Source organism: Caretta caretta, chromosome 3, assembly GCF_965140235.1.
Source record: "Caretta caretta isolate rCarCar2 chromosome 3, rCarCar1.hap1, whole genome shotgun sequence".
Classification (NCBI taxonomy): domain Eukaryota; kingdom Metazoa; phylum Chordata; order Testudines; family Cheloniidae; genus Caretta; species Caretta caretta.
Window position 1 is genome coordinate 84557405 of NC_134208.1, and position 24104 is coordinate 84581508.

The following is a 24104-nucleotide window of genomic DNA, read 5'->3' on the forward strand; positions in this document are numbered from 1 at the left end:
TCAGACCCTAAATAGTTATCTTTTCCATCCATATGTTATAGAAAAGAAAATGCCTGTTTAGTATTTATTTTAATAACACTTTCCCATGGCAAGTTGCCATACTATTAGCAACACCGTGTAAGTTTTATGTGAGAGTGTGTGCAAACATATGTATATGAACATGCATGGCCATACCTGCTAGTGCAGTGTAGCTGCTCTATCCTCTACTGTACTATCATCATACTCAGCTCATGAACCCAATTTAACTTTCAGAGGATCACCCCAGAGCAAGGGTGATCCTCCAATGCCACAGAGCCAAAACAGAGATTCTTATGTCACATACTCTCCTTGTTGCCAACACAGCATGGAAAAGAAGGCAAGCTTCTGGGAGCAGGGTCTATGTTTTTGTTATGTGTTTGTACAGAACAGCACTACGCTATGATTAAGACCCCTAAGTGCAACTGCAATATAAATGAAACAGCAACAAACAGGAATGCCCATACACCATGCCTGTCCTTTGCATCCTTGGTCCTCCATCACCGTTAAAGGCTGGCATAAGTTACAGCAGCTCTCTGTGCACCAAGCAGCACCAATATTAGAGCAGTACAAAGGTCATACCACCTGCACATCCCACCTACAATGGATTAGTGGATGCAAAGATGGATTAGGGGGCAGATGATATGGTCATAGGCCTGTGACAAATTGAATGGGCATGGATACTAGCTCCATATGTATTTTACACAAAAGCACAATGTATTAGTAGTTTTAACTCTGTGATAAATTAGAGAGCCATAAGATAAATGGAGGAACCTTGGGATAAATTTTATTACATTGTTCTGCAGTTTATCATATATCTTTGATCGCCTCACCTGGATACTGCCCATTAATTAATCTTCCCCAGGACTGTTCTAAGATTACAAATCTCCGAATAGCTTCAAACAGCTGCCATTTTTTAAACTACCAGTATTATCCTCTCTTAACTGTAAGTATATATATTACCCTGATCTTTACTGAATTTCTATTAATAAAATCAAGATTAATATTACAATTTAAAATAAAAAGCAAAAATCAGAAGACATAGATCCTATATTGTCACTTAAAATTAATTTAAATTAAAGAAGCAAAAACTAGCCTGTTCAAGGTATCCAGTCAGGGGAAGAGCAGTAAGTAGAACTGGTTCCTTTATTGGAGGGAGTTTATGTGGAAGCTTCTGATTCCAGTACTTTTCTGGTAACCTAAGATACAGAAGTTAAGTGCTTTCAAGACAGAAAATATGAAATGATTAAATGTTAAAATAAAAGATAATAAATTCACCTCATAAATTTATGGAGTTTTTCTTCACTTTCAAAAATATATAGCTTATCTCGATATTCCACAGAATATTCAATGGTGCCAGGTACCAAGGCTTCGTATCTGTAAAGACAGAACAAGGAACAAGTACATATCTACAAGGAATATGAAGTATCACTTGTGCTATTTAAATACATTAAAAATTGGGACTGTTCTGATCCAATAGCTCTACTAATTACAAAAACAACTGGGTATGATGGTTCATGCTCCCACCACGACTGACAGAGCTACTCGTAGTTCAAAATTTGAATTGGGTATATTGCCTCAATAATGAACATGGGCCCTACTCCAGACTTGCCTGTAAACAGCCTCCTACAGGGACTGTTTCTCTGGATGAGAATCTTTGAAGCTGAGAAGAGGTGATCTAGAGCTGGCTATGTTGGCTCTACCCCAACCATGGATTTCCTCACAATGAGTGAATGCCCAGCTACCTTTTTAGGAAAGCTTTGTGACCTTATTGTGTGATACTGCTGGCTCAATTTGTATCTTCTTAGAATGTCTGAGATTTGGGTGCCATTTTGAATAATTAACCTGAAGTAAATCTTGGTTGAAACCATTCAAACCATGCAAGTTTTGTCACAATCAAAAATAAGGCTACAGAGATCCTCACCTCACAGAACCTACTCCCCTCCAAAAGGCTCAAGCTCACCCTTATTTTTAGCCATCTTTAGAAAAGGTATGGGAGGGAGTCCTATATGATCTATTATTAAGGTTAAGATTCTGTCACGGTTATTTTTAGTAAAAGTCAGGAATAGGTCACTGGCAATAAACAAAAATTCACGGAAAACCTGTTCCTGACTTGTGACAAAATGGGGAGGAGGGGGTCCAGCACCCACCGTTGCTGTGGTTCTTGGGTTCCCCAGGCACCCTTGGTGGCTCAGAGATCCATGGGCCCCCTGCCACTCATGGTGGCTGAGTGCTGAGGTTCCCACTGCCACCCACAGCAGGTGGGATCTGTGGGGGCCCCAATGTGGTTGCTGGGAGCGGGGAGGCTCCTGCCGCTCACGGTATCTAGGAGCTCCAGAGTCCTCCCCCAACCGCCTGGAGAGGCTGGGAGCTGCAGGGCTTCCCCCTACCACCCCTACAATGGCTGGGAGCTGTAGTGGGCCCTGCTGCCTGTGGCAACTGAGCTCCGGTACCCCGCTGGCTGACAGCTCCAGCTCCACCACCCCGGGATTGAAGCGGAAAATATCACAGAGGTCTCTGGAAGTCACGGATTTCATGACCTCTGTGACATAAGCTTAGCCTTATCTATTATGTATTAAGTGACAATAATATGCTTGGCATTGTACAAGATACAAAAGAAGAAACAGTCCCAGCCTCAAAAAGCTTACAGTATAAGTACCTTCCACAATCTATCCCCCAAAGTCTTCAATAGGTAATCATCTGCTCAACTCTCTTCTCTACTTGTTGCAGGGGGCCTGCTAGTAGGTCTGTTCCTTAGCTCCAGTTAAGATCTTTGGAGGGATAACAAACCTGTTTGCTCTCCACCTGTTTCGTCGGCAGGAGGTGTGTAGAAGCTGGTCCTCTTGAGGATGCTCCACTGGCTGACCTTACCTCATTCTGCTCATTAGAAATACTTCAGAGCACACCCATGTTAACAGAATTTCAAATAAGTAGGATATCTTTCAGCCTAAGAATGAGGGCTAATGTGGCATCAACAGCAGCTAAAGAAGAGTTTTTAACTACCACTACTGCAGAAAGCAAAAGGACCAGTCATGTCACCAATCCCTAAAAGACACTTATAGATCTTGAGAAGGGGAGAGATGGCCTCTGGCTGCCCATTCACCCACCATACAAGAAAAAGATTGGAGCAGTCTCACAGGCTGCTCTGTGAAAATATCAGAAGGGATGAAGGACAGAAGGCTACTGGACCCCACTAGACAGTAGCTAAAAACAGAAGCAGGAACTCTGGCTTTTTTGGGGAAACGCAAATCTATGCTGGTTTAGCCCACTTCATGTTTTATGCAATTTCTTCAATGTTTCAGGTTCATAATGAAGCCCGAAGCCAAGTGGGTTTCAAAAGTTTATTTTACAAAAGTTTTGCAGGGGCACAGTGTAAAGAGTGTAATTGGTTTTCCCGTTGAAAACAGAAAAGCAGTACTTCTTCAGGGTACTTTTTTTTTTTAAACAAATATTCTGGGAAATGTAAGGATTTACCTTTGTTTTCCATCTAGGTAAGTGACTGGACAGTATCCTTGCATTTCAGCCTTTTTAGGGAATAAGGCCTTTACTTCTGCCATTGTCAGTTTCTTTGGTAGCATATCTGGTGAGGGAAGAGGATGAGGTGCTAATGGTGGCACATACAACTCTGGTGCATTCAAGAATCTCTGTAGTAAGAGAAAATAAACTTTTTTGTTACAAAATAAACAGAGCATTATATAAACATTATACAAGCTACACAAGATGTGGCTTATTGCATTCTGGCTCTTCTGCTCTTTCTTGCTACTTCCCTACCTTTCACAGGTGCAGTACCTGCTTCTAGTCAGGGCCATCCCCAGCTATTCTGGGGCCCCAGGCCTCAGGGGCTGGGGGGGAGGCTGACCCCAGGTCTCCGTGGCGGGGGGGAAGGGGGCTGGCTCCAGGCCTCTGCGGGGGGGGAGGGGACCCTGGCTTGGGGGGAACCGACCCCCAGCACTCACTGGCGGCGCAGCTGGGTCTGGGTCACTGCACTTCCCACCGCTGGTGAGTGTAGGCCCGGCCCTCAGCAGTCCTCAGGGGAGTGGGAGTGGGGGTGGGGCTGGGGTGGGAAGAGGCGGGGCTGGGGAGGGGGTGGAGTGGGGGCGGAGTGGGGGCGTGGCTGGAGCAGAGCAGGAGCTGGAGTAGCATGCACAGGGCACCAGGAAATTTGGTGCCCCAAATTTCCTGGTGCCCTACATAGCTGCGTACTTTGCGTATGGATAGGGATGGCTCTGCTCCTAGTAAAGCCACCCTTCCTCCTATCCCACCCTTGCTGAGGCCATTGAGGCCCTTGGATATTCACATTCAATTCCTCCTGTGAAGCCATTTTGTAATAGTGTCCTCGAAACTCTGCTGCAAACTGCAGTGATGAGGTTACAGAGCAGTCAACCAGTTCACCCTTTTCTGCGATGCTGACAGGACAGTATTGTCCAAATTCTCCCAGCCGAGACTGCAACTCTTGTGGTGTGATACATAAATCAGCAATACTGGCTGCTTTTCCTGTCGATAATAGAATAAAATGTTATTTTGTAAAATTTCAACATTTTTCACATGCAGTACAAAATGTTGCCATTTTGAGGATTATATCCATTGTGGAAATGTAACGCTTATACTCAATGATGAGAATCACAAACTGGCAATCTTTATAAATAATTTGATTATTAAAGTAACTAGGTTGCAAAATATTTTATTAATTTATTTTGGTAATCTTTTCTTTAGCAATTACTTAAGAAATACAATAGCTAATGTTGCAGGATCCTCCACAGTTAATTTATGAATCAACTTTTTTTGAGGTAGTTTTGCATTACGGGTGTACTGTTTCATTCCTCTGATGCAAAGGAACATTTAAATTGTCATTTGATTTCTCGACATAAGTGAAAAGAAGTTTAAATTAGGATGTGATAAAAACTCTCATTTATTCACCCCAGTCTTACAAACTTGAGGGTCTAGCTAACAGAGTTATTCAAGATCTCTTGGAATAAAATATTTAAGAAAATCCAATTTATATTTTAAAAGTCTAATGTTCAAATTATAGATTAAAGAGGAATTAAATATTATTTGGGTTATGACTGAAGTTTAGACGATTGAAGTTTGGGTGCCAATATGAGGCTGTAACAGGAAAAGCAAAAGGAGGACGTAAAATAAGGCAGCACGTCTTTCCTCCACAAGCATTCTAATTTACATTGCACCATCCTCAAGGACAGCTGTGGCCAAACTCAACCCTGGTGTAAGATAACTCAACAACTAAAATGTGTCAGTTTATGCCAGTACTGAATTTGATCCCCAAAGAATAGCAATTTTGTCCCCACAGAACAACAAATCAATTTAAGTAACATTTGTTATGTACTCATACTAATACCAAATCAATGCAAATTATGTTAGTTTGCCACTTACATCACTCACCCCGCAGTTACATTTGGAAGAAGTGAAAATATCTCTCCTCTGCTTCTGTGTTCCTGGATCTCAGGCACCAGCTCTTATCCTCCCTATTGCCAGCAGATTTGTCTAAATGGGATTATCCCCTCAGAGAGGCCATGGATTTATTTATTCATGTATGTAAACTTAATAAAAGTGTGAAGATTGTACATGGATGCTTTGTATACATGCAGTCTTTAAAAACTAAGATAGAATCAATGTACTCATGACACTCCCAAATAGTAAGCACTCCCATTCACCCCTCCCATCCACGCAGTCTTCTTCCATGAAGAAGCCAGGGAGCACTGTTCCCTCTAAGCTGTGCGTGTATGTGCATGCACACAGATCCTAAACCCCATGCACATGGAAACTTGCACAGAAGCACAACAATTTGCACAGAAAGGTTTTTTTGCACACACAGCCTGTCAAAAATTAGAGGGAACATTGCCAGGGAGTGGAGGCAGGACTTGCAGAGACAAGTTGTTATCAAATTCCATCCTCTGGTAAAACAGATCTTGGAAGATGCTTCTGTACTTCACCAGGAGCAGAATCTGTAATGCCTTCACAGAGTGGCAGATAGCAACAGAATTCTTACCAGCTAGTAGGAAAAGAGGAATCAGCATATGGATCCTGAGGAATCTGAGGTATCTAACTCACAGAGGCCTGCTAAGGAGCCAAGGACCAAGTAAAGCTTCTGTTTCCTGCCTTCCTATGACTCCTAGTTCCTTGCTTTCCAACCTCACCAACTCCTCCCCACCCCCCAAAAAAACTAAAAAGAAAGAAATTCCCAGACAAACAAAAATTTTATTAAGGCTGAGTGTACACTGGATAAAAAATCAAAACCTTTGAGAGACATGGTAGGTGATGTACTATCTTTTATTGGATCAGCTTCTGTTGGTGAAAGACAAACTTTCAAGCTACACAGCTCTTCCTCAGGACCTCCGTGTAGCTCTGTGTTGCTCGAAAGCTTGTCTCTTTCGCAAATACAAGTTGGTCCAATATTACCTCACTCACTTTGTCTCTCTAATATCCTGGGACCAACACGGCTACAACAGCACTGCAAAAAACAATCCTTGTAAGATTAACCCTAATTCTGAATTTTCTGTGTTTATAAACGTATTTTTATTTATACTAGTTTATAAAACAAAGCATCAGTCCTGGACTGAGCGTCCTTAATAAGTATTTCAAATATATAAACAGAATAAATGGTCTCTTCCAGTGGCTCCCACTATACAATGGCAATCACAAAAAATATAAACAAAACTTCAACCCCCAAACAGATTCTACCCCAGTACCTAACACCCTAAAGAGGAAATTTTTGAGGAGTTGGGAAGGAAATAAGCCCTTCAGCAAATCCTGAAGATCAACAAACTCAGGCTACTTTGTACCAAGGGGTGAGAGGTAAGGAAGCAAATTCCAAAAGGTGCTAAGGAGTCCTACTGGAGAACATCTTAATCGCAACTCCCTTTCATATTAACTGGGCTCCTGCTCAACCAACTCTGCTGATCTCAGCAGTGATAACATGTCACAAGGTGAGAGAGGTGGTCTCTTAAGGCTTGTCTACACAAACTTTTAGTTTGTGACAAAGTGGGGACAAGTCTGTAGACCTTGTCTACACTGGAAAAATGCATCGGGGGCTTGTCCACACAGAGAAGATGCACCAGATTAACTTAAACTGGTTTAAGAACTGATTTACTTAAATTGATGCAAACTCTTTTTGTGGATATCCTTATATCAGTTTAAAACCAGTAATAGCAGTTTAGCTTGCATTAGTAAATTTAAAGGTGCAAACTAAACAGATATAATTCAGGTTTAAATTGATTTTAGAACATCCATGCTTTAAATTGCGTTGGTTTAATGAGGGACACCTGGAACATGGGTTTGCATCCTTGACCATCTTGGCTAATAGCCATTGATGGACCATGAACTTACCTAATTCTTTTCTAAACCCAGTTATACTTCATAATATCCACTGGCAATGAGTTCCATAGGTTTGCCTGTGCGATGTGTGAAGAAGTACATCCTTCTGTTTGTTTTAAACCTGCTGCCTATTAATTTAATGACCTCTATTTCTTGTGTTATGGGAAGGGATAAATAACACTTCCCTATTTCATTTTCTCCATACCATTCATGATTTTATAGATCTCTATCATATCTCCTTTTAGTCTCTTCTTTTCGAAACTGAACAGTCCCAGGCTTTTTAATCTCTCCTCGTATGGAAACTGTTCCATACTCCTAACTAATCATTTTTGTTGCCCTTCTCTTTACCTGTTCCAATTCTAGTAAATCTTTTTTTGAGATGGGGTGACTAGAATCGCATGCAGTATTCAAAGTGTGGGCATACCACGGATTTATATAGTGGCATTATGATATTTTCTGTTTTATCATCAATCCCCTTTCCTAATGGTTCCTAATATTCTGTTTGCTTTTTTGACTGCTGCTGTACAGTGAGCAGATATTTTCAGAGAATTATCCACGATGACTCCAAGATCTCTTTTTTGAGTAGTAAGAGCTCATTTAGACCCCATCATTTTATATATATAGTTGGGATTATTTTTTCCAATGTGTATTATTTTGCACTTATCAACATTGAATTTCATCACTCATTTTGTTGCCCAGTCACCTAGTTTTGTGAAATTCCTTTGTAACTCTTCACAATCAGCTTTGGACTTAACTATCTTGAGTAATTTAGTATCGTTGCCACCTCACTGTTTACCCCTTTTCCAGATCATTTATGATTATGCTGGATAGCACAAGTCCCAATACAGATCTTTGGGGGACCCCGCTATTTAGCTCTTTCCATTGTAAAAACTGACCATTTATTCATACCCTTTGTTTCCTATCTCTTAACCAGTTACTAATCCATGGGAGGCCATTTCCTCTTATTCCATGACTGCTTACCTTGTCTCCTAGAGCACTTTAATATAGTGCTGAGCATGTTAAAGCACAGTAGGAAACTTTTAGTGTGCACCAGCAGGATCTAGATGGACCAATTAATGCACAACTCATTAGTAGGCTTCAGAAATCACACCCCTGTAGAGTGCATTACTTCACCATGTAGACAAGCTCTCTGTTAACATAATGTAAAATGGTGTAGACAAGAGACTCATGTTTAAAACCAATAGTGTTAACCATGACCAACTAACATGTTCAGCCTCTATCTACGCAAGTTGTGTTTTGCATCATATTACATAACATTTATTAGTTTCTGACATGATGCATTTTCCCAGTGTAATCAAGATATTCGATTTTTTTTATAAGTACTATTTTCTTGTAAGACTTTTATTACTACTAAGTGACTGAAATGTGCTCTGAAACTTAAATCCAGCTTAAAATGTTTTTGCCTGGGCATTATTGCTTTGGATAACTTGAAGCAAATTAAAATTGAATCTAAATGTGACACAATGGGTTCCTTAAATTACAATTACAATTACAAAACAGCAAGCACAAAACAGCAAGCACTATTTTTAAACAGCAATTCTTCTTTTACCTTCTCTGATTGTTTCCAGATATGTTTGGATCTTTTTAATGATCACCTGAACTTCCTCAAATATTTTGTTCCAGATCCACCACTTGCTGCGGAATGCATCAACCACACACCAGTTCTGATGTTCCTTCTCGTAGTAAGTCCTAATAGCATCAATTTGCTTTTTATAGCAGGAGTTCTGAATAGCTAGAATCTGTGAGCTGTCATGTATAGGATAAGGTGGACTGAAGAAAATAAAAAAATAGCAATGAATTAAGAAACAGCATTGACATAAGAAGAATCAAAAACATACAAAATATATATTTTTCCTGATGATGATTATCTGACTGAAGGTCAAAATTTATACATTAGAGTTCATTATCAATATATTTTTAATTATGCTTATTGAAACTGTAGAGTACTGTTGAGGAAATACAGCTCTGTTTATCAAGAATCGTATTGTCATTAATACAGAAAAAATTCTCGTTTGTTCTTATCATTACACAACTCTGAGTAATCAAGTGGATGTCCAGAAAACAAGCAAAATTCAGAAAATTACACTCTGTCTGTTTATTTCCTGACTTTAGCCTTAATATTTTGAAGAGGACTTTTAGGATATTAATTATTACACATTTATGGACATATTCTAATAACGTGTAGCAGGGCAGTTGCCTTGCTCCTGAAAAAGGTAGGCTGATTGGGGAAGCAGCCACAACTGGGGCCACAACCCAATCAGGCCACACCTGGCCCTGTTATAAGGGCCCAGGGAGGAGCTGAGTCAGAGTCTCTCTCTAACTGGGGAGAGAGAAGGACCTGGGTGCCTGGGAGAAGAGGGCACCTGGAGTAGAGCAGGGCTGGGGAAAGGCCAGAGGGGCTGGGGAGCTCCAGCCTGGCAACTCCCCAGGCTGAGGCCTTGGTAAAGGCCTATGCATGTACTGGGGCTGGGAGGTGCAGCCCAGATATAGGCAGAGGTAGCTGGTCCAACCTCCTTGCCAATAATGAGTGGCCATGAGAAGATTGCAGTTTGCCCCAGTGAGTGGGGGCTAGATGATGACTGGCAGTAGCCACTGAGGCAAGGTGGGTGAGAGGGTTGGGGGGGTGCCCTGGGCAGAACCCTAGGGTAAGGGGCACTGGGGTCTGGGAGGGACACGGGGGCCGGAGGTAAGCGAGACATTGGCAAGCAGAGGGCACTCTGAAGGCTGAAGAGCTAATTCCCAAGACGACCAGCAGGAGGCACTGCACCGGTGAGTCTTTGCTTCGCTACACATGCCTTTAAATCCTAGTCTAAACAAAGTCTTGTAAGCCTTTTAAGATGGGAGCATTGGTGTGGTGGTAGGCACAATCCTGAATCCAGTATCTGAACTAGAAATTTGTGATATCAAGGTCCAAAAGAATCAAGTGAGCATCAGATTCTTGTTTAGCAGTAAGGAGCCATAATCTTCTAATATGTTTAAGAGAAATGCAAGCTCCAAACTCAGAAAGTTATATATATTTTATCCAATTAAAAAAGTAAACTAAATTCAAACTGGGATGTTATGTAAAACTCCCAGCGCAATCTGGATTAGAACACAGCTGCAAGTATCCTGAAAAGTATAAATATCTAGTTTAAATGCATAGAGTATCCTGGTTCTTCATTTAAACAGTGCAAAAAGCATATATTAGGGATTTTTTTAAAGCAATAAGATAAGGCTCTTAATGTAATATTACCTTTTAGTAATTATTCAGATTGCACAATGGGGCAGATTTAAGCCTACAAAATATAACTTGTTTGAAATTAAAAATGGGAGTTGTAAAAAACTCTTGCAAAAAGATAGTTCTAGGTTATTTTTTTGTGATGCAAATGAACAAAAAGTCCGATGGTGTAGCAGGGCTAAGGCAGGCTTCCTGCCTGCCCTGGCCCCATGTCACTCCCAGAAGTGGCCAGTACGTTTTGCGGCCCCTGGGAGGGGGCAGGAGGTCTCCGTATGCTGCCCCACCCTGAGCACTGACTCTGCAGTTCCCATTGGCCTAGGAGCCTTAGGGAAGGGGCAGAGCAGGGGGGTGGGGCAAGGGTGTTTGGGTTTGTGCAATTAGACAGTTGGCAACCCTTTCGGAGTCCTGAGGTTGGGGTAACCAGGCAGCTCCTGGGGTCTCTGGCCCGCAGGGTGGGGTCTGGGCTGCTACTACGCTGCCACCCTGCCCCTGCGGTCCAGGTTAAACATTGTGGGCCACATGTGTGGCCCACAATGTATAATAAGTTGAGAAACACTGGTTTAGAAAAATAACTTGTGCACTGTACTTTGGAGAAATGAAACATTACTCCTGACCTTTAAAAAGGCCTACAATTAGAACTCTTACTCAAGGAAAAGAGACAGATTATGTTAGTCAGTTAAGTATCTGTTTTACTGACACTAGTAATGCTTTTGTGGGTGAATAATAAAATCCAGTAGCAAAGCTAGCAGATACAGTTTTTGGTAGTCCCTTTCAGCAGCACTCAGATATTCTTTTGATGAGGGACATATGAGTACTTAAATCGATACTTGTGAGAGATAAGATTTACATGTGCCATAAATATAAAGGGAAGGGTAACAACCTTTATGTATGCAGTAACATAAAATGCCTCCTGTAAAGGGTTAATCAGTTCAATTAACCTAGTTGGCACCTGACCAGAAGGACCAATGTGGAAAGAAGTTACTTTCAAATCTGGGGGGGAGGGGAAGGAAGGTTTTATTTGTGCTCTCTTTGTTGGTTCCCTCTCGAAACAGAGAGAGACCAAGAAGGTAAACCAGCTCCTAAAAGATCCTGAAATGATACATATAAAATTACAGAAATTGTAAGTAATAGCAAGGAAATGCATTAGATTATCTTTTGTTTTAGTTTGTGAATTTTCCCTATGCTAAGAGGTAATTTTATTCCTGTTTTGTAACTGGGAAGCAGAGTCAGAGGGAAATCCTCTGTAGTTTAAATCTTTTTATTTACCCTGTAAAGTTATCTTCCATCCTGATTTTGCAGGTGTGATTCTTGTACTTTTTTTTTAAAATAAAATTATTCTTTTAAGAACCTGATTGATTTTCAGTGCCCTAAAAACCAGGGGCTTTGATCTGTGCTCACTTTGTTAACCTATTGGTTGGTATACTATTCTCAAGCCTCCCCAGGAAAGGGGGTGAAGGATTTTGGGGGGATATTTTAGGGGGGGGGAAATAGGGCTGCAAGTGGCCCCTCCCTGAATGTTTGGTGGTGGCAGCAATACCGTCCAAGGACAAGGAAAGGAATTTGTGCCTTGGGGAAGTTTTTAACCTAAGTTGGTGGAATATAAGCTTAGGGGGTCTTTTGTGCGGGGCCCCATATCTGTACCCCAGAGTTCAGAGTGGGGAGGGAACCCTGACAACATGGATAAAATCATCACTCTTTGTTAGCATCACTACCTGTCAGTGCTTTCCTTGTCTATTAGTGCTCTTCTAAAAAGCTCCTTTGCATCCACTTGTAACTCAAAGATTTTCACTGGAATTATTCTCATTGCTTCCAAGATGTTTACTTGTTTTGTTGTTACAGGATACCCATCAATAACAACTCTGTGTGAAAACAGAAACATGAATACAGGTTTAAAAAAAACCTGTCAGTTCCTAATTTACCATTAAGACTAAACAGTAAATAGCAAGAATCCACTTCCAGTCTTTATTCAAGCCTAAATTAATTGTATCCAGCAGTATTACAGTACTGTCCAGAGACCCCAATCAAGATCCAAGTCCCATTGAGCGAGGGGTTGTACAAACCTACAGGAAGACACAGCCTCCACCCCAGAGTTTACAATAAAATGTAATACAAAATATAAGAAGTGGGTGTAACAAAAATTGGAGGGAGTGGAGGAGGTAGGCCAAGCGTAAAAGTGTGGGAACACATGGTTACATAGCCTGGTGACGTGCACAACTTGACAGTTCAGAGTCATTTAAAGTTGGAGTTTTAAATGATGAACTCTTATCTATTTATTTATAGCTAGCCCCACTGGTCCTCTACATAATTAGCAACTTGACAGGAGCAGGATTGGGTTCCAAAGAGAACATCTAAATCAACATCTACTACTTTAACTCAAGGTCTGTCTAATCCATATTGAAAAGAAACATAATTATCACATATTAGGCATTGGTGGGCCAAGGTACACCAAAACATTCACATCAAGGGAAGCTTATGCAATCCTGATCTCAAAGCTGAAAACTGCATGTTAGAGATCAATTAGGTGTTGTCCTGTCCTGTGAGGAAAAAACGGTTACTCACCTTTGTAACTGTTCTTCAAGATGTGTTGCTCATATCCATTCCAATTTAGGTATGCGTGCGATGTGTGCATGGCCATAGGAGAATTTTTACCCTAGCAACACCTGGTGGGTTGCTGTGGAGCCCCCCTGGACTAGCGCCTTCATGGCGCTCAATATATTCCCCAGCCGACCCAGAGCCCTCTCAGTTCCTTCTTGCCGGCTACTCCAACAGAAGGGAAGCGGGGTGGGTTTGGAATGGATATGAGCAACACATCTCGAAGAACAACAGTTACAAAGGTGAGTAATTGTTTTTTCTTCTTTGACTGCTTGCTCATATCTATTCCAATTTAGGTGACTCCCAAGCCTCACCTAGGTGATGGGGTCGGAGTGAATCAACGTGGATTGTAGGACCGCTCTACCGTGTCATCTCTGGCATGCTGGACGATAGAATTGTGCGAAGCGAAAGTGTGTATCAAGGACCAAGTTGCGGCTCTGCAGATCTCCTGGATTGGCGCCTGGGCCAGAAAAGCCGACGATGAGGCCAGGCCCTTGTAGAATGAGCAGTGGGGGGGCGGGGTCGACACACCCCAGATCATAGCAAGCGTGGATACAGGACGTGATCCATGAGGAGATCCACTGAGATGAAACCGGGAGGCCTTTCATCCAGTCCACCACCGTGATGAAGAGCTGGGCCATCTTCCTGAATGGGTTTGTATGCTCAGTGTAGAAGGCGAGGGCCCTACAGACATAGAGGGAGTGCAGCCGCTGTTCCTGGTGACTGGCGTGCGGTTTTGGATAAAAAACTGGGAGAAATATGTCCTGGCTGATATGGAAGGCCGATACAACCTTTAGAAGAAAGGCTGGATGAGGCCAAAGCTGCACTTTATCTTTATGAAAGATAGTGTAGGGTGGTTTGGAAGTAAGGGCTCTGAGCTTGGAGACCCACCGCGCCGACATGATAGCGACAAGGAAAGCTGTTTTCCAGGAGAGGTAGAGGAGGGAGCAGGTGGCCAGCAGCTCGAACGGGGGCCCCATGAGTCCGGAGAGGACCAAGTTAAGGTCCAATGTGGGGACTGGGTGTCAAACTTATGGGTAGAGACTGTCCAGGCCCTTAAGAAACCTGCCAACCATGGGATTGGCGAAGGCAGAGTAGCCATGCGCACCTGGGTGAAAAGCCAAGATGGCTGGAAGGTGAACTCTGACAGAGGATGCCGCCAGGCCCTGCTGTTTTAGGCCCAGCAGGTATTCCAAAATGACAGGCCTGGACTCCTGGAGAGGGGGCATGTTGTGCTGAGAGCACCAGCACAAGAACCGCTTCCACTTAGCCATATATGTGGCCCTAGTGGAGGGCTTCCTGCTGCCCATCAGAACTTGTTGCACAGATTCTGAACAGCGAAGTTCTGCAGGGTTCAGTCACACAGCATCCATGCTGTAAGGTGGAGAGATCGTGCATCAGGATGGCAGAGGCGACCGTGATCCTGAGTAATCAGGTCTGGAAGAAGAGGCAATGGGACTGAAGCGTCCACAGAGTTCCAGGAGCATGGTATACCAATGGTGTCTGGGTCATGCGGGAGCTACCAGAATTACTTGCGCCCTGTCCCTGTATACTTTGAGCAAAACCCTGTGCACCAGGGGAAATGAGGGAAAGGAGTAAAATAGACAAGTTGTCCAGGGGAGCAGGAAGGCGTTTGTGTGAGAGAGCCTGGGGAGCGGCTCTGGAGGGAGCAAAAAAGCTGGACATTTCCAATTGCTGCAGGAGGCAAACAGGTCAACCTGGGGAAACCCCCACCTTTGGAAGATGGGGTGGATGATATCTGGTTGAAGGGATCACTTGTGTGAGCAGAAGGATCTGCTCAGGTGGTCCGTCAGCATGTTCTGGATCCCAGGTAGAAAGGAAGCCAGCAGGTGAATGGAGTGGGCTATACCAAATTCTCACAGTTGAACGGCCTCCTGACAGAAGGGGGAGAAGGGTATCCCCCACCCTTGTTTGTTGATGTAGAACATGGCCATGGTATTGTCTGTGAGGACTGCCACACAATGACCCTGCAGCCGCTCCAGAAGGCTTGACAGGCAAGCCGCACCACCATCAGCTCCCAAACGTAGATATGAAGGGAGAGCGCGGACGGGGGCCATAGGCCCTGCGTCTGAATGTCCCTGAGGAATGTCCACTGACGCATCCGTGACCAGGGACAAGGAAGGTTGCGGGCTGTGAAAGGGGACTCCTTTGCAAAACCACCTGGGGATTTAGCCACCAGCGGAGAGAGGCCAGGTCCCACTCCGGGACAGTGACCACCAAGTTCAGGCTCTCTCGACCTGGGTGATAGGCTGATGCCAGCCAGGCTTGTAACAGGTGGAGTCGAAGTCTGGCATGCTTGGTCATGTTTGTGTAGGAAGCCATGTGGCTGAGAAGACTCAAGCAACTTCTTGCTGATGAGGTTGGGAAGCTCTGAAGGCTCCGGACGAGGGCCACTAAAGCCTGGAAACAGGCATCCAGCAGGAGAGCTCGTGTCTGCACGGAGTCCAGAACCGCCCCAGTGAATTCTATTCTCTGGGTCAGTTTTAGTGTTGACTTTGCCACATTGAGAAGGAGGCCTAACCTAAGAAACGTGTCCCTGTCCAAGTGGAGGTGGGACTGCACCTGTTCTTTGGCGTGTCCCTGGATAAGCCAGTCGTCAAGATAAGGGTATACCTGCACCTGCCAACAATGAAGGAAAGCCGCCACAACCGCCATACAGTTGGTAAACACTGAGGGGGCCGTGGAGAGACCGAAGGGAAGGGCCGTGAACTGATAATGTTCACAGTTGACCGCAAAGCAGAGGAAGCATCTGTGCGCCGGATAAATCGCTATGTGGAAATACATGTCCTTCATGTCGAGGGTGGCGTACCAGGATCCAGGGAAGGTATGATGGTGCCCAAGGAAACCATGCGCAATTTCAATTTTACCATGAACTCGTTGAGACTGTGCAGGTCCAGAATGGGCTGAAGCCCTCCCTTTGCCTTGGAGATTAGGAAATATCGGGAGTAAAATCCCCTGCCCCTTAGCTCCATTGGAACTGCCTCGATCGCCCCCTGGTGAAGAGCGTCTGAACCTCCTGAATTAGTTGCTTGTGAGAAGGGTCCCTGAAGAGGGATGGGGAAGGAGGGTGGGGAGGAAGAAAATTGGAGAGAGTATTCCACTTCCACTCTGTGGAGGACCCAGCAGTCCATAGTTATGTGGGACCAGGCACAGTGGAAGCGGGATAAACGATTCAAGAAAGGTGGGGTGGGATTCTGAATGAGGTCTGGTACACCGTCCTCGAGCATCCCTTCAAAAGGCCTGTTTTGAGCCTGACGAAGGCTTGAGCGGGCCCTGGCCTTGCCCAGACTGGGGATTGGAAGGCTTCCTCTTGCCATTATGGCCCTGTCTCCTATAAAAATCCTGCCTCAGTCGAGGGGGAGGATAGAAGCGTTGTTGTGTCTGCTGAGGTTTGAAGGGTTTCTGTTGGGTGGCCGGTGTGTGCATGCCCAGGGACTTCATTATGGCCCTTGAGCCTTTAAGGCTTTGTAGTGTCTGAAAACAGGCCCTCTCCATCAAAGGGGAGGTCCTGCAGCATTTGCTGAAGCTCCGGTGGCAGGTTGGAGGCTTGCAGCCAGGAGACACACCTCATCGCTATCCCCAAGGACAAAGTACGTATGGCAGAATCCGCAGCGTCCAGCAAGGCCTGTAACGAGGTCCATGCCACTGTTTTGCCCTCATCAACCAAAGCCCCAAACTCCTCTCTGGTCTTAGGAGGTACTAAACTCCTTAAATTTCAGCATGGAGTTCCAGGAGTTAAAATTGTAATGTCTCCGTGTCTGCTGATTAGTGATCCTGAGCTGAAGACCCCTGAGGAATAAACTTTGCACCCAAACAGATCAAGGCGTTTGGCGTCCTTTGATTTGGGAGCTGGGGCCTGCTGGCCATGCCGTTCTTTCTCGTTTACCGATGCTACCACTAGCGAACAAGGCTGTGGGTGGGTGAACAAATAATTGTACCCCTTTGAGGGGACAAAGTATTTGCATTCCGCTCCCGTAGCAGTTGGTGGGATGGATGTAGGTGTTTGCCAGATTGTTCTGGTGGTGGATTGGATAGTCCGAATAAAGGAAAGGGCTACCCTTGACAGCGCTTCCACTAATAGAATATCCACCACTGGGTCCTCCACCTCTACCACCTCCTCTGCTTGCAAGTTCATATTTCGGGCCACCCTGCGCAGGAGGTCCTGGTGGGCACAGAGGTCTACGGGAGGAGGGCCCGAGACTGTAGTGCCTGCCACTGCCTCATCAGGTGAGGAGGAGGCCACAGAGGGGAGAGGGTCATCTAAGGCCTCTTGCAGAACTGGGCCCAGCTGTCCTGTGCCAGTGACCTCCAGGCCCAGAGTAGGAACAGGTGTTGTAGGAGGTCCTGTCATGGGAAGAGGAGCCACCACGGTCTCCATGCCTCCCGGGACAGGCTGAGTGGCGGCAGCCTCTGGCACTCGTGGCTCAGATGGGGCTGAGCAAGAAGCCCTAGACGGAGCATCCTGGGCCTGGTGCTATGCCACTTGAGCGGGACCTTGCTCCTACGCCTGCCAATGCCCAGCCCCTGACTCCAGGCGGCTATGGTCCATATGGTGGCGGTCCAAGAAGCGTGACCCTGCATCCAATCCTGAAGAATGGGAAATGGAAAGGGAAGGCCAAGGCAGTGCCAAGTGGATCTGCACTGGGTCATGCCGACGGGGTGAAGGTGAATGGTGCCACGAAGCTGGGGAGTGGTGCCGGGACCTGGAACGGTGCCTGGATCTGGACCTGGATCTAGATGAGTGGCATCAGGTCCAGGATCTGCTCCTCAATGGTGACCAGTGGGCAGAGCGGTGCCACAAGTACAACTAGTGCCACGAGTATAACCAGCGCCACAAAGGAGAGTGGTGCCAGGACTGCAAATGGCATGTGGAGTGCGAGCAGCGTCGGGAGCAGGAAGGGTGCCGAGAACGAGACTGGTGCCATGGCTCGACTGACGGTGCCGACGGGTAGATCAGGGCCAGCTTGCCTTGGGATGGTGCTGTACGTGCAGATACCGGTGCCTTGGCATGAGGCTGAGGGGATGCTGATGCTGTCATGGCAATAAGGTCCCTTGCAGCCGCAAAGGTATCCGGGGTGGACGGCAACTGGACCTCGACCACACTGTGTACCACTGAGTCCAGGGTCACTAGACTCAACGGCTCTCCTCCCAGGGCCGGAGTCAACTGCGCTGAGGCCATAGACTGTGTCCCGAGGCACTCCCCTGTGGGGGGTGCCTCCAGAGGCGGTTCCAAGGGGGCTGGCCTCTGTGGAGGTGGGCCAGCCTTTTCCAGCTTCCAGTGCTGCTTCTGGGCAGGAGAGTGGGAGTGGTGCCGGGCCGATGTCGGCTGTGGTGCCGGGGAGCGACGATGCCGTGGGTCTTGGTCTGAGTCCAGCCGCAGTGCTGCTCCTACCGCTGCTGCTGGGATGCTGCACACCGAGGTGCTTGGTGCCAGATCTTGGTTGAGGGCTAAAAGCCGACTCCATAAGGAGCTGTTTGACACGAAAGTCCCGCTCCTTCTTGGTCCGGGGATGAAAACCCTTGCAGATCCTGCACTTGTCTGGGGGAGTCTCATCAAGCAGACACTTTTGGCAAAAGTCATGGGGGTCGCCCATTGGTATGGGCTTAGAGCAGGAACCACAGGGCTTGAATCCCAGAGCTTTGGGCATGAGCCCAATAGAAAATCAGGAAGGAGGGGAACCCCCGCTCCAACCCACTAATACTAACTAACTACAACTATAACTATGAACTATTATAAACTAGAAACTGCAAGTGCTAGGGAGAGTGGAGACCAGCAAAGCCGAACTCCACAGTTCCAACGACTGTCATGGGCGGTAAGAGGGAACTGAGGGGGAGCTGGGTCGGCTGGGGTATATATCGAGCACCATGAAGGTGCCACTTCAGGGGGCTCGACAGCCGACCCACCTGGTGTTGCTAGGGTAAAAATTCTCCGACGGCCGTGCATGGAGTGTGCGCACACCTAAACTGGAATATGAGCAAGCACTTGAAGAATTACCCTTCTTTGGGAGAGAAGCTGGAGCTTGCGGGAGAGATGAAGTAGGATGATTCTTAACTTGGGTCAGCTTGGCAGGTGGTTCCATTCTGGGGACAGCCTACTAGAAATTTGGATTCCATAGGGGTTAGGGGACAGAAGACAGACTTTATTTTCTGGCTGTTCCTAAAAACAAAACAAAATGGGAGCACTGAACTGTCAGTCTGCACTACCAGAGAGAAAAAAACTGGTGCAAGGGCAGAACAGGTACAGCCGAGTCCCAGAGCTCCATGGATAAGTCTGAGTTGCCACTGGTATTTGTAGTAAGAGGTGCAGTCCTCATGTCTCAGACTGGGGGAGACATCAACATTGAGAAAGAAACAGGAATTTTCAGTGTACAATGAAATACTGTCCCTTTGGTTAAAAATATCTTTCAGAAAATGTGAAATATTAAAGGTAAAGGAGGAAAGTGAAATATTCATTCTTGAGAATTGTAGAAAATCATGCTTGAAAACTCTTTTTGAAGACTGAAGTGGAGAGCCTGGTTTGTGCTCCACTGTGGACAGGACCAAAGTGTAACTTCGTAACGGACAAATTTTTGGTTCCATTGATGTGATTTAGTGAAACTACTTGTTTCATTATGGTTATGCAAATCAATCCTTATGAAAAGAATGTTATCTTACAAAAACAAACAGACAAACCTCTTACCCAGCAGTGCTGCACACATGATCCATCAGAGCCACTTCTAGAGCTTGGACGGCTAGTTCATCAGGTGCAGTCAGTCCTTTTTGAAGATGCCACTTTAACATAAGTGCCAGCTCGCTCTCTGACTGATTGTTTAACACTATTCGGATAGCATCTCCCATAGATAAGCGCATTAACCCATAGACACTTGCAAACTTCTTAGCAACTGAAAAATATTTTGTTTTTAACACTCAGCTTTCACTTAGACATCAATGCAACACAATGATTTATTAACAATGTTATTCATATTCCATAAAACTATGACTTTCATAATTTAGATAAATGCAGTATGCTACTGGTATAGAGCCAAGACACAGGACTTCTCAAAAATGTATTGTAGGTCAAGCTTATGCAAGTATGTATAATTTAAAATGCATTAGTATCCAGACATTGACACTGAACTCCCAAAAGCAATGTCTGCATTACTAAAACAGTCACTGCTTAGTATAAGGCTGGGATTGGAATAGCAGGTACAGGATGTTAAAATGCAGTGGCAGACAACCTGTTTGGAACTTGCAGAGTACTTTTCCAGTCTATGTATGGCCATAACTAATACCATTAGATCATGACTTATATGAACATTAAATTCATCCACAATATTAGAAAAGGTAAAGAAATTGATAATTGCCATCTTCTTTTATGTGGTTGCATTGCTGTACTACATTCTTGGTGTGATAGATGGACAATTTGTGATAAAATGTTAATACAACTATATGGCAAAGCTTAGCTTGTGGTTCATGTTCTGCACCATTATGTAAGCGACTCTACTTTTGACTAAAATTCTTCTTTGTTGGACACCAGCTTTCGCTGGGGTTTACAGTTCTGTAGAGACCCTTCACCATTGTCCCCCAAGTAGTTGGGGGGGACAGTGGGGAAGAAAGATAAATGGATTTTAGCTAAAGTAAATAAAAACCATATAATTTTGTATGGATTTTCAAAACTTTGTGGTTACAAAAACACACCAAACAAAACCAGAGATTACAGAATGATGATTGTATACAGTTTGCCATTTTCTGTAACCAACAGTTTTAGTACAACTTCATTTCTATCAGTTTGACAATCAGGGTGCCTCAATCACCTACTAACATTTAGGTTAAAAATAGACAGACATCGACAACTGCCAATTTAGTTTAATACAATCCTTTACCTGGCCCTATAGGACTATATGGACAATAAATTAAAAACTGTTATTTTGCCTTCTTGTACAGAGGTGGCAATGATGTGGAAAAGACATGCTCAGTTTCTGGGAAAGAATAAGGGTAAAAATTTTAGTATAGCCACTTTCAATGGGACTTAGGTTCCTAAGTGATATAAGTACTTTCCAAAATGGGACTAAGGAGCACTTAGGTGCTTTGGAAAATGTTATCCAGAGTGCCTGGCTTCTGTACAATTAAGGGGCAGCACTGAAAGGAGTCTCTTCTAGTCTACCCCAGGCTACAAAATAGTGCTTCAAGAGTGCTGTGGTTGGTAAGAGATAGGAGAGAACTCCAGGTCACAGTAGACACCGAGAATCTTATACGTGTGGGGGGCAAAGGGGAGATTAAGAATTGAAAGTTAAATAAAGGAGGATTAACTTACTTTGTACAGTAACGGGAGTTCTTTGAGATGTGTGGTCCCTTATTGGTATTCCACTTGATATGTGTGCATGCTCCATGGGCTTGAGAACAGAAGATTTTTGCTGGCAATGTCTGTTGGTCTGTACCTGCGCCCTTCTTCTCCTTGTGCTCCCAACCGAGGGCATAAGGGATGGTGCAGGATGACCACCTCTCCAGTTAATTTTCTACCATGAATAGCCATAGGATAAGGCTCTGCAGCAGAGGGGAAGGAGGGTGGGTAGTGAAATACAGATAGGAACCATACATCTCAAGGAAGTCTAGTTACTGTACAAGGTAACAGAGTAGCAGCCGTATTAGTCTGTATTCGCAAAAAGAAAAGGAGTACTTGTGGCACCTTAAAGACTAACAAATTTTATTTGAGCATAAGCTTTCATGGGCTACAGCATCCGATGAAGTGAGCTGTAGCTCACAAAAGCTTATGCTCAAATAAATGTTAGTCTCTAAGGTGCCACAAGTACTCCTTTTCTTTTTGCACAAGGTAAGCAACTCTTTTCTTCTTTGAGTGATGGTCCTTATGGTATTCCATTTGAAGTGATTCTCAAACAATTTTCATTAAGGAGGACACAAGGAACCCTGTTGTACCACAGAATGGAGGACTGCTCTGCCGAAAGATGAGTCTGCCGAAGAAGCCTAAACCAAAGTGTAATGTCTCAAATGTATGGATGGAGCCCCACATTGCTGCTCTGCAAATGTATAGGAAAGGAACATTTCAAAATGAAGCTACCATTGCAGCCTGTGCTCTAGTCAAGTGAGCCCTCATGCCTTGAGGAGGAAGGATCACTATCAGCTCATAACACAGCAGGATGCAGCCCAATATCCATTTTGACACTCTCTGTGAGGAGATAACTTCTCCTCTCATGCATTCAGCAAAGGAAACAGTTTGGGAGATTTTTCTGAAGGATTTCATTCTCTGTAGGTAGAAGGCTAAAGCTCAATGGACATCCAGAGAGTGGAGCTTCCTGTCCTCTCTGGTGGCCGGAGCTTCAGTTAGAAGACACAGATATGGATGACCTGGTTCAGATGGAATTCTGCAGTTACTTTAGAAGTAAACTTGGGATGTAATCTCAAGGAAACCTTATCCTTACGGAAGACCATATAGGGTGGTCAGCCATAAGGCCCCCAACTCACCTACACTTCTGGCTGAGATGATAGCAACCAGCAATGCAATCTTCACAGACGAATGAATGAATATGAGGCTAAGGGTTTGAACAGAGCATTCATCAATGCTGACAGGAGAAGACTGAGGTCTCATGTTGGGGTAGGCTTCAGCACTGGAGGGAAGATTTGGATCAGTCCTTTCAGAAACCTTACTGTAGTAGAATAAGCGAAGACTGAATGGCTGGCTGTCCACAGTGCTAACAGTTGCCAAGTATATTCATAAGGAACTGATGGATAGCTATTAAGTTTTTAGCGAGAGAAGATCATGGACGCTTCTGATGATGGTGGCACTAGGTAAAGAATCTTTTCCATTTTGCTGTGTGGTGATTCCACTAGGAAATGCCTTCTTACTATTGACAGGTTTCAGAGTAGCAGCCATGTTAGTCTGTATTCGCAAAAAGAAAAGGAGTACTTTATTTGAGCACAAGCTTTTGTGAACTACAGCTCACTTCATCAGATGCATTGAGCTGTAGCTCACGAAAGCTTATGCTCAAATAAATTTGTTAGTCTCTAAGGTGCCACAAGTACTCCTTTTCTTTTTGCTTCTTACTATTGTTAATGATGGATTGTATTGCCTCCACATATGACCTTTTTTAGATCTGTCGTCCATCCAAATACTACATTGTTAAATGGAGTGATGCTGGGTTGGGACGTTTGATCTTGCCTTTGTCCTGAGTCAGTTGGGCTGAGAACAGCTGATTGTGGAGGCATGGATGTGAGGACATCTGGAGAACACTTAGGAACCAGAAATGTCTAGACCACCAGGGAGAAATCGGAATAACTGATGCTCCATCTTGTTTGATCTTCCTCTGAACTGAGGTAAAAGGCATATGTGGAAATGCGTACATCATTTGTACCAATCACTGAAATAGAAATGCATCCCCTCTAGAGTTGTGGCCTGAGCTGTCCTGGACCAATAGATCCAGCATTTCTTGTTCTCTTGAGATGCAAAGAGATCCCAAGGCAGGAATTCCCACTGCTGAAAAATGCTCTTACCACTGAGTCATGTAGCTCCTACTTGTTTCTGGAGAAATGTCTGAGGCTGTCTGCTAACGTGTTGTGAACCCCTAACACTGACCTTCTCTGACGTGACTTGAATGTGTAAGGTCCAAATAAATGGTATAAATTGTTTGTAGGCTTTATGCAGTGCACACAGCCCTAGAAGGTTTACGTGCAACTGGGATTCTTGGTGGGTCCAGATAGCCTATGTTATGTGCCCATCCAGATGGGCTCCCCACTCTGGTAAGGAAGCATCTGTAATCAGTTTTTCTGTGGGTGCGGAAAGGATAAAAGGAAACCCCATGCACACAGTCTCCCTGTTTTCTCTCCCAGGAGAGAGAAGCCAGAACTCTGTAGGGGAGCAAGATCAGTATGTCCAGACTGTGCTTGCTTGACATGTAGACTGTCCATAACCAAGCCT

General features: G+C 44.6%; 1 protein-coding gene and 1 long non-coding RNA gene across 7 annotated transcripts in view; one reads left to right on the forward strand and one right to left on the reverse strand.

Moving 5' to 3' along the window:
• The window catches only part of LOC125634296 (uncharacterized), a 56155-nt gene that overhangs the window by 14656 nt on the left and 17395 nt on the right, over positions 1–24104 (forward strand). Inside the window, exon 1 of one of the 2 annotated variants that reach the window (XR_012667635.1) lies at positions 8988–9047. The exons of the other annotated variant lie outside the window; for it this stretch is intronic. This is a non-coding gene — a long non-coding RNA (uncharacterized LOC125634296). Of the gene's footprint in view, positions 1–8987; positions 9048–24104 lie in introns of those variants that run through there. 2 annotated transcript variants of the gene reach the window in all.
• The window catches only part of AK9 (adenylate kinase 9), a 241372-nt gene that overhangs the window by 12676 nt on the left and 204592 nt on the right, over positions 1–24104 (reverse strand). For all 5 annotated transcript variants that reach the window (XM_048844821.2, XM_075126637.1, XM_048844820.2 and 2 more), the window contains 7 exons: positions 19875–20076; positions 12295–12441; positions 8915–9135; positions 4313–4509; positions 3490–3659; positions 1294–1392; positions 1112–1214 (listed from right to left, as the gene is read on the reverse strand). In XM_048844821.2, coding sequence (XP_048700778.2) covers positions 1112–1214; positions 1294–1392; positions 3490–3659; positions 4313–4509; positions 8915–9135; positions 12295–12441; positions 19875–20076 — 1139 coding nt within the window. The remainder of the gene's footprint in view (positions 1–1111; positions 1215–1293; positions 1393–3489; positions 3660–4312; positions 4510–8914; positions 9136–12294; positions 12442–19874; positions 20077–24104) is intronic.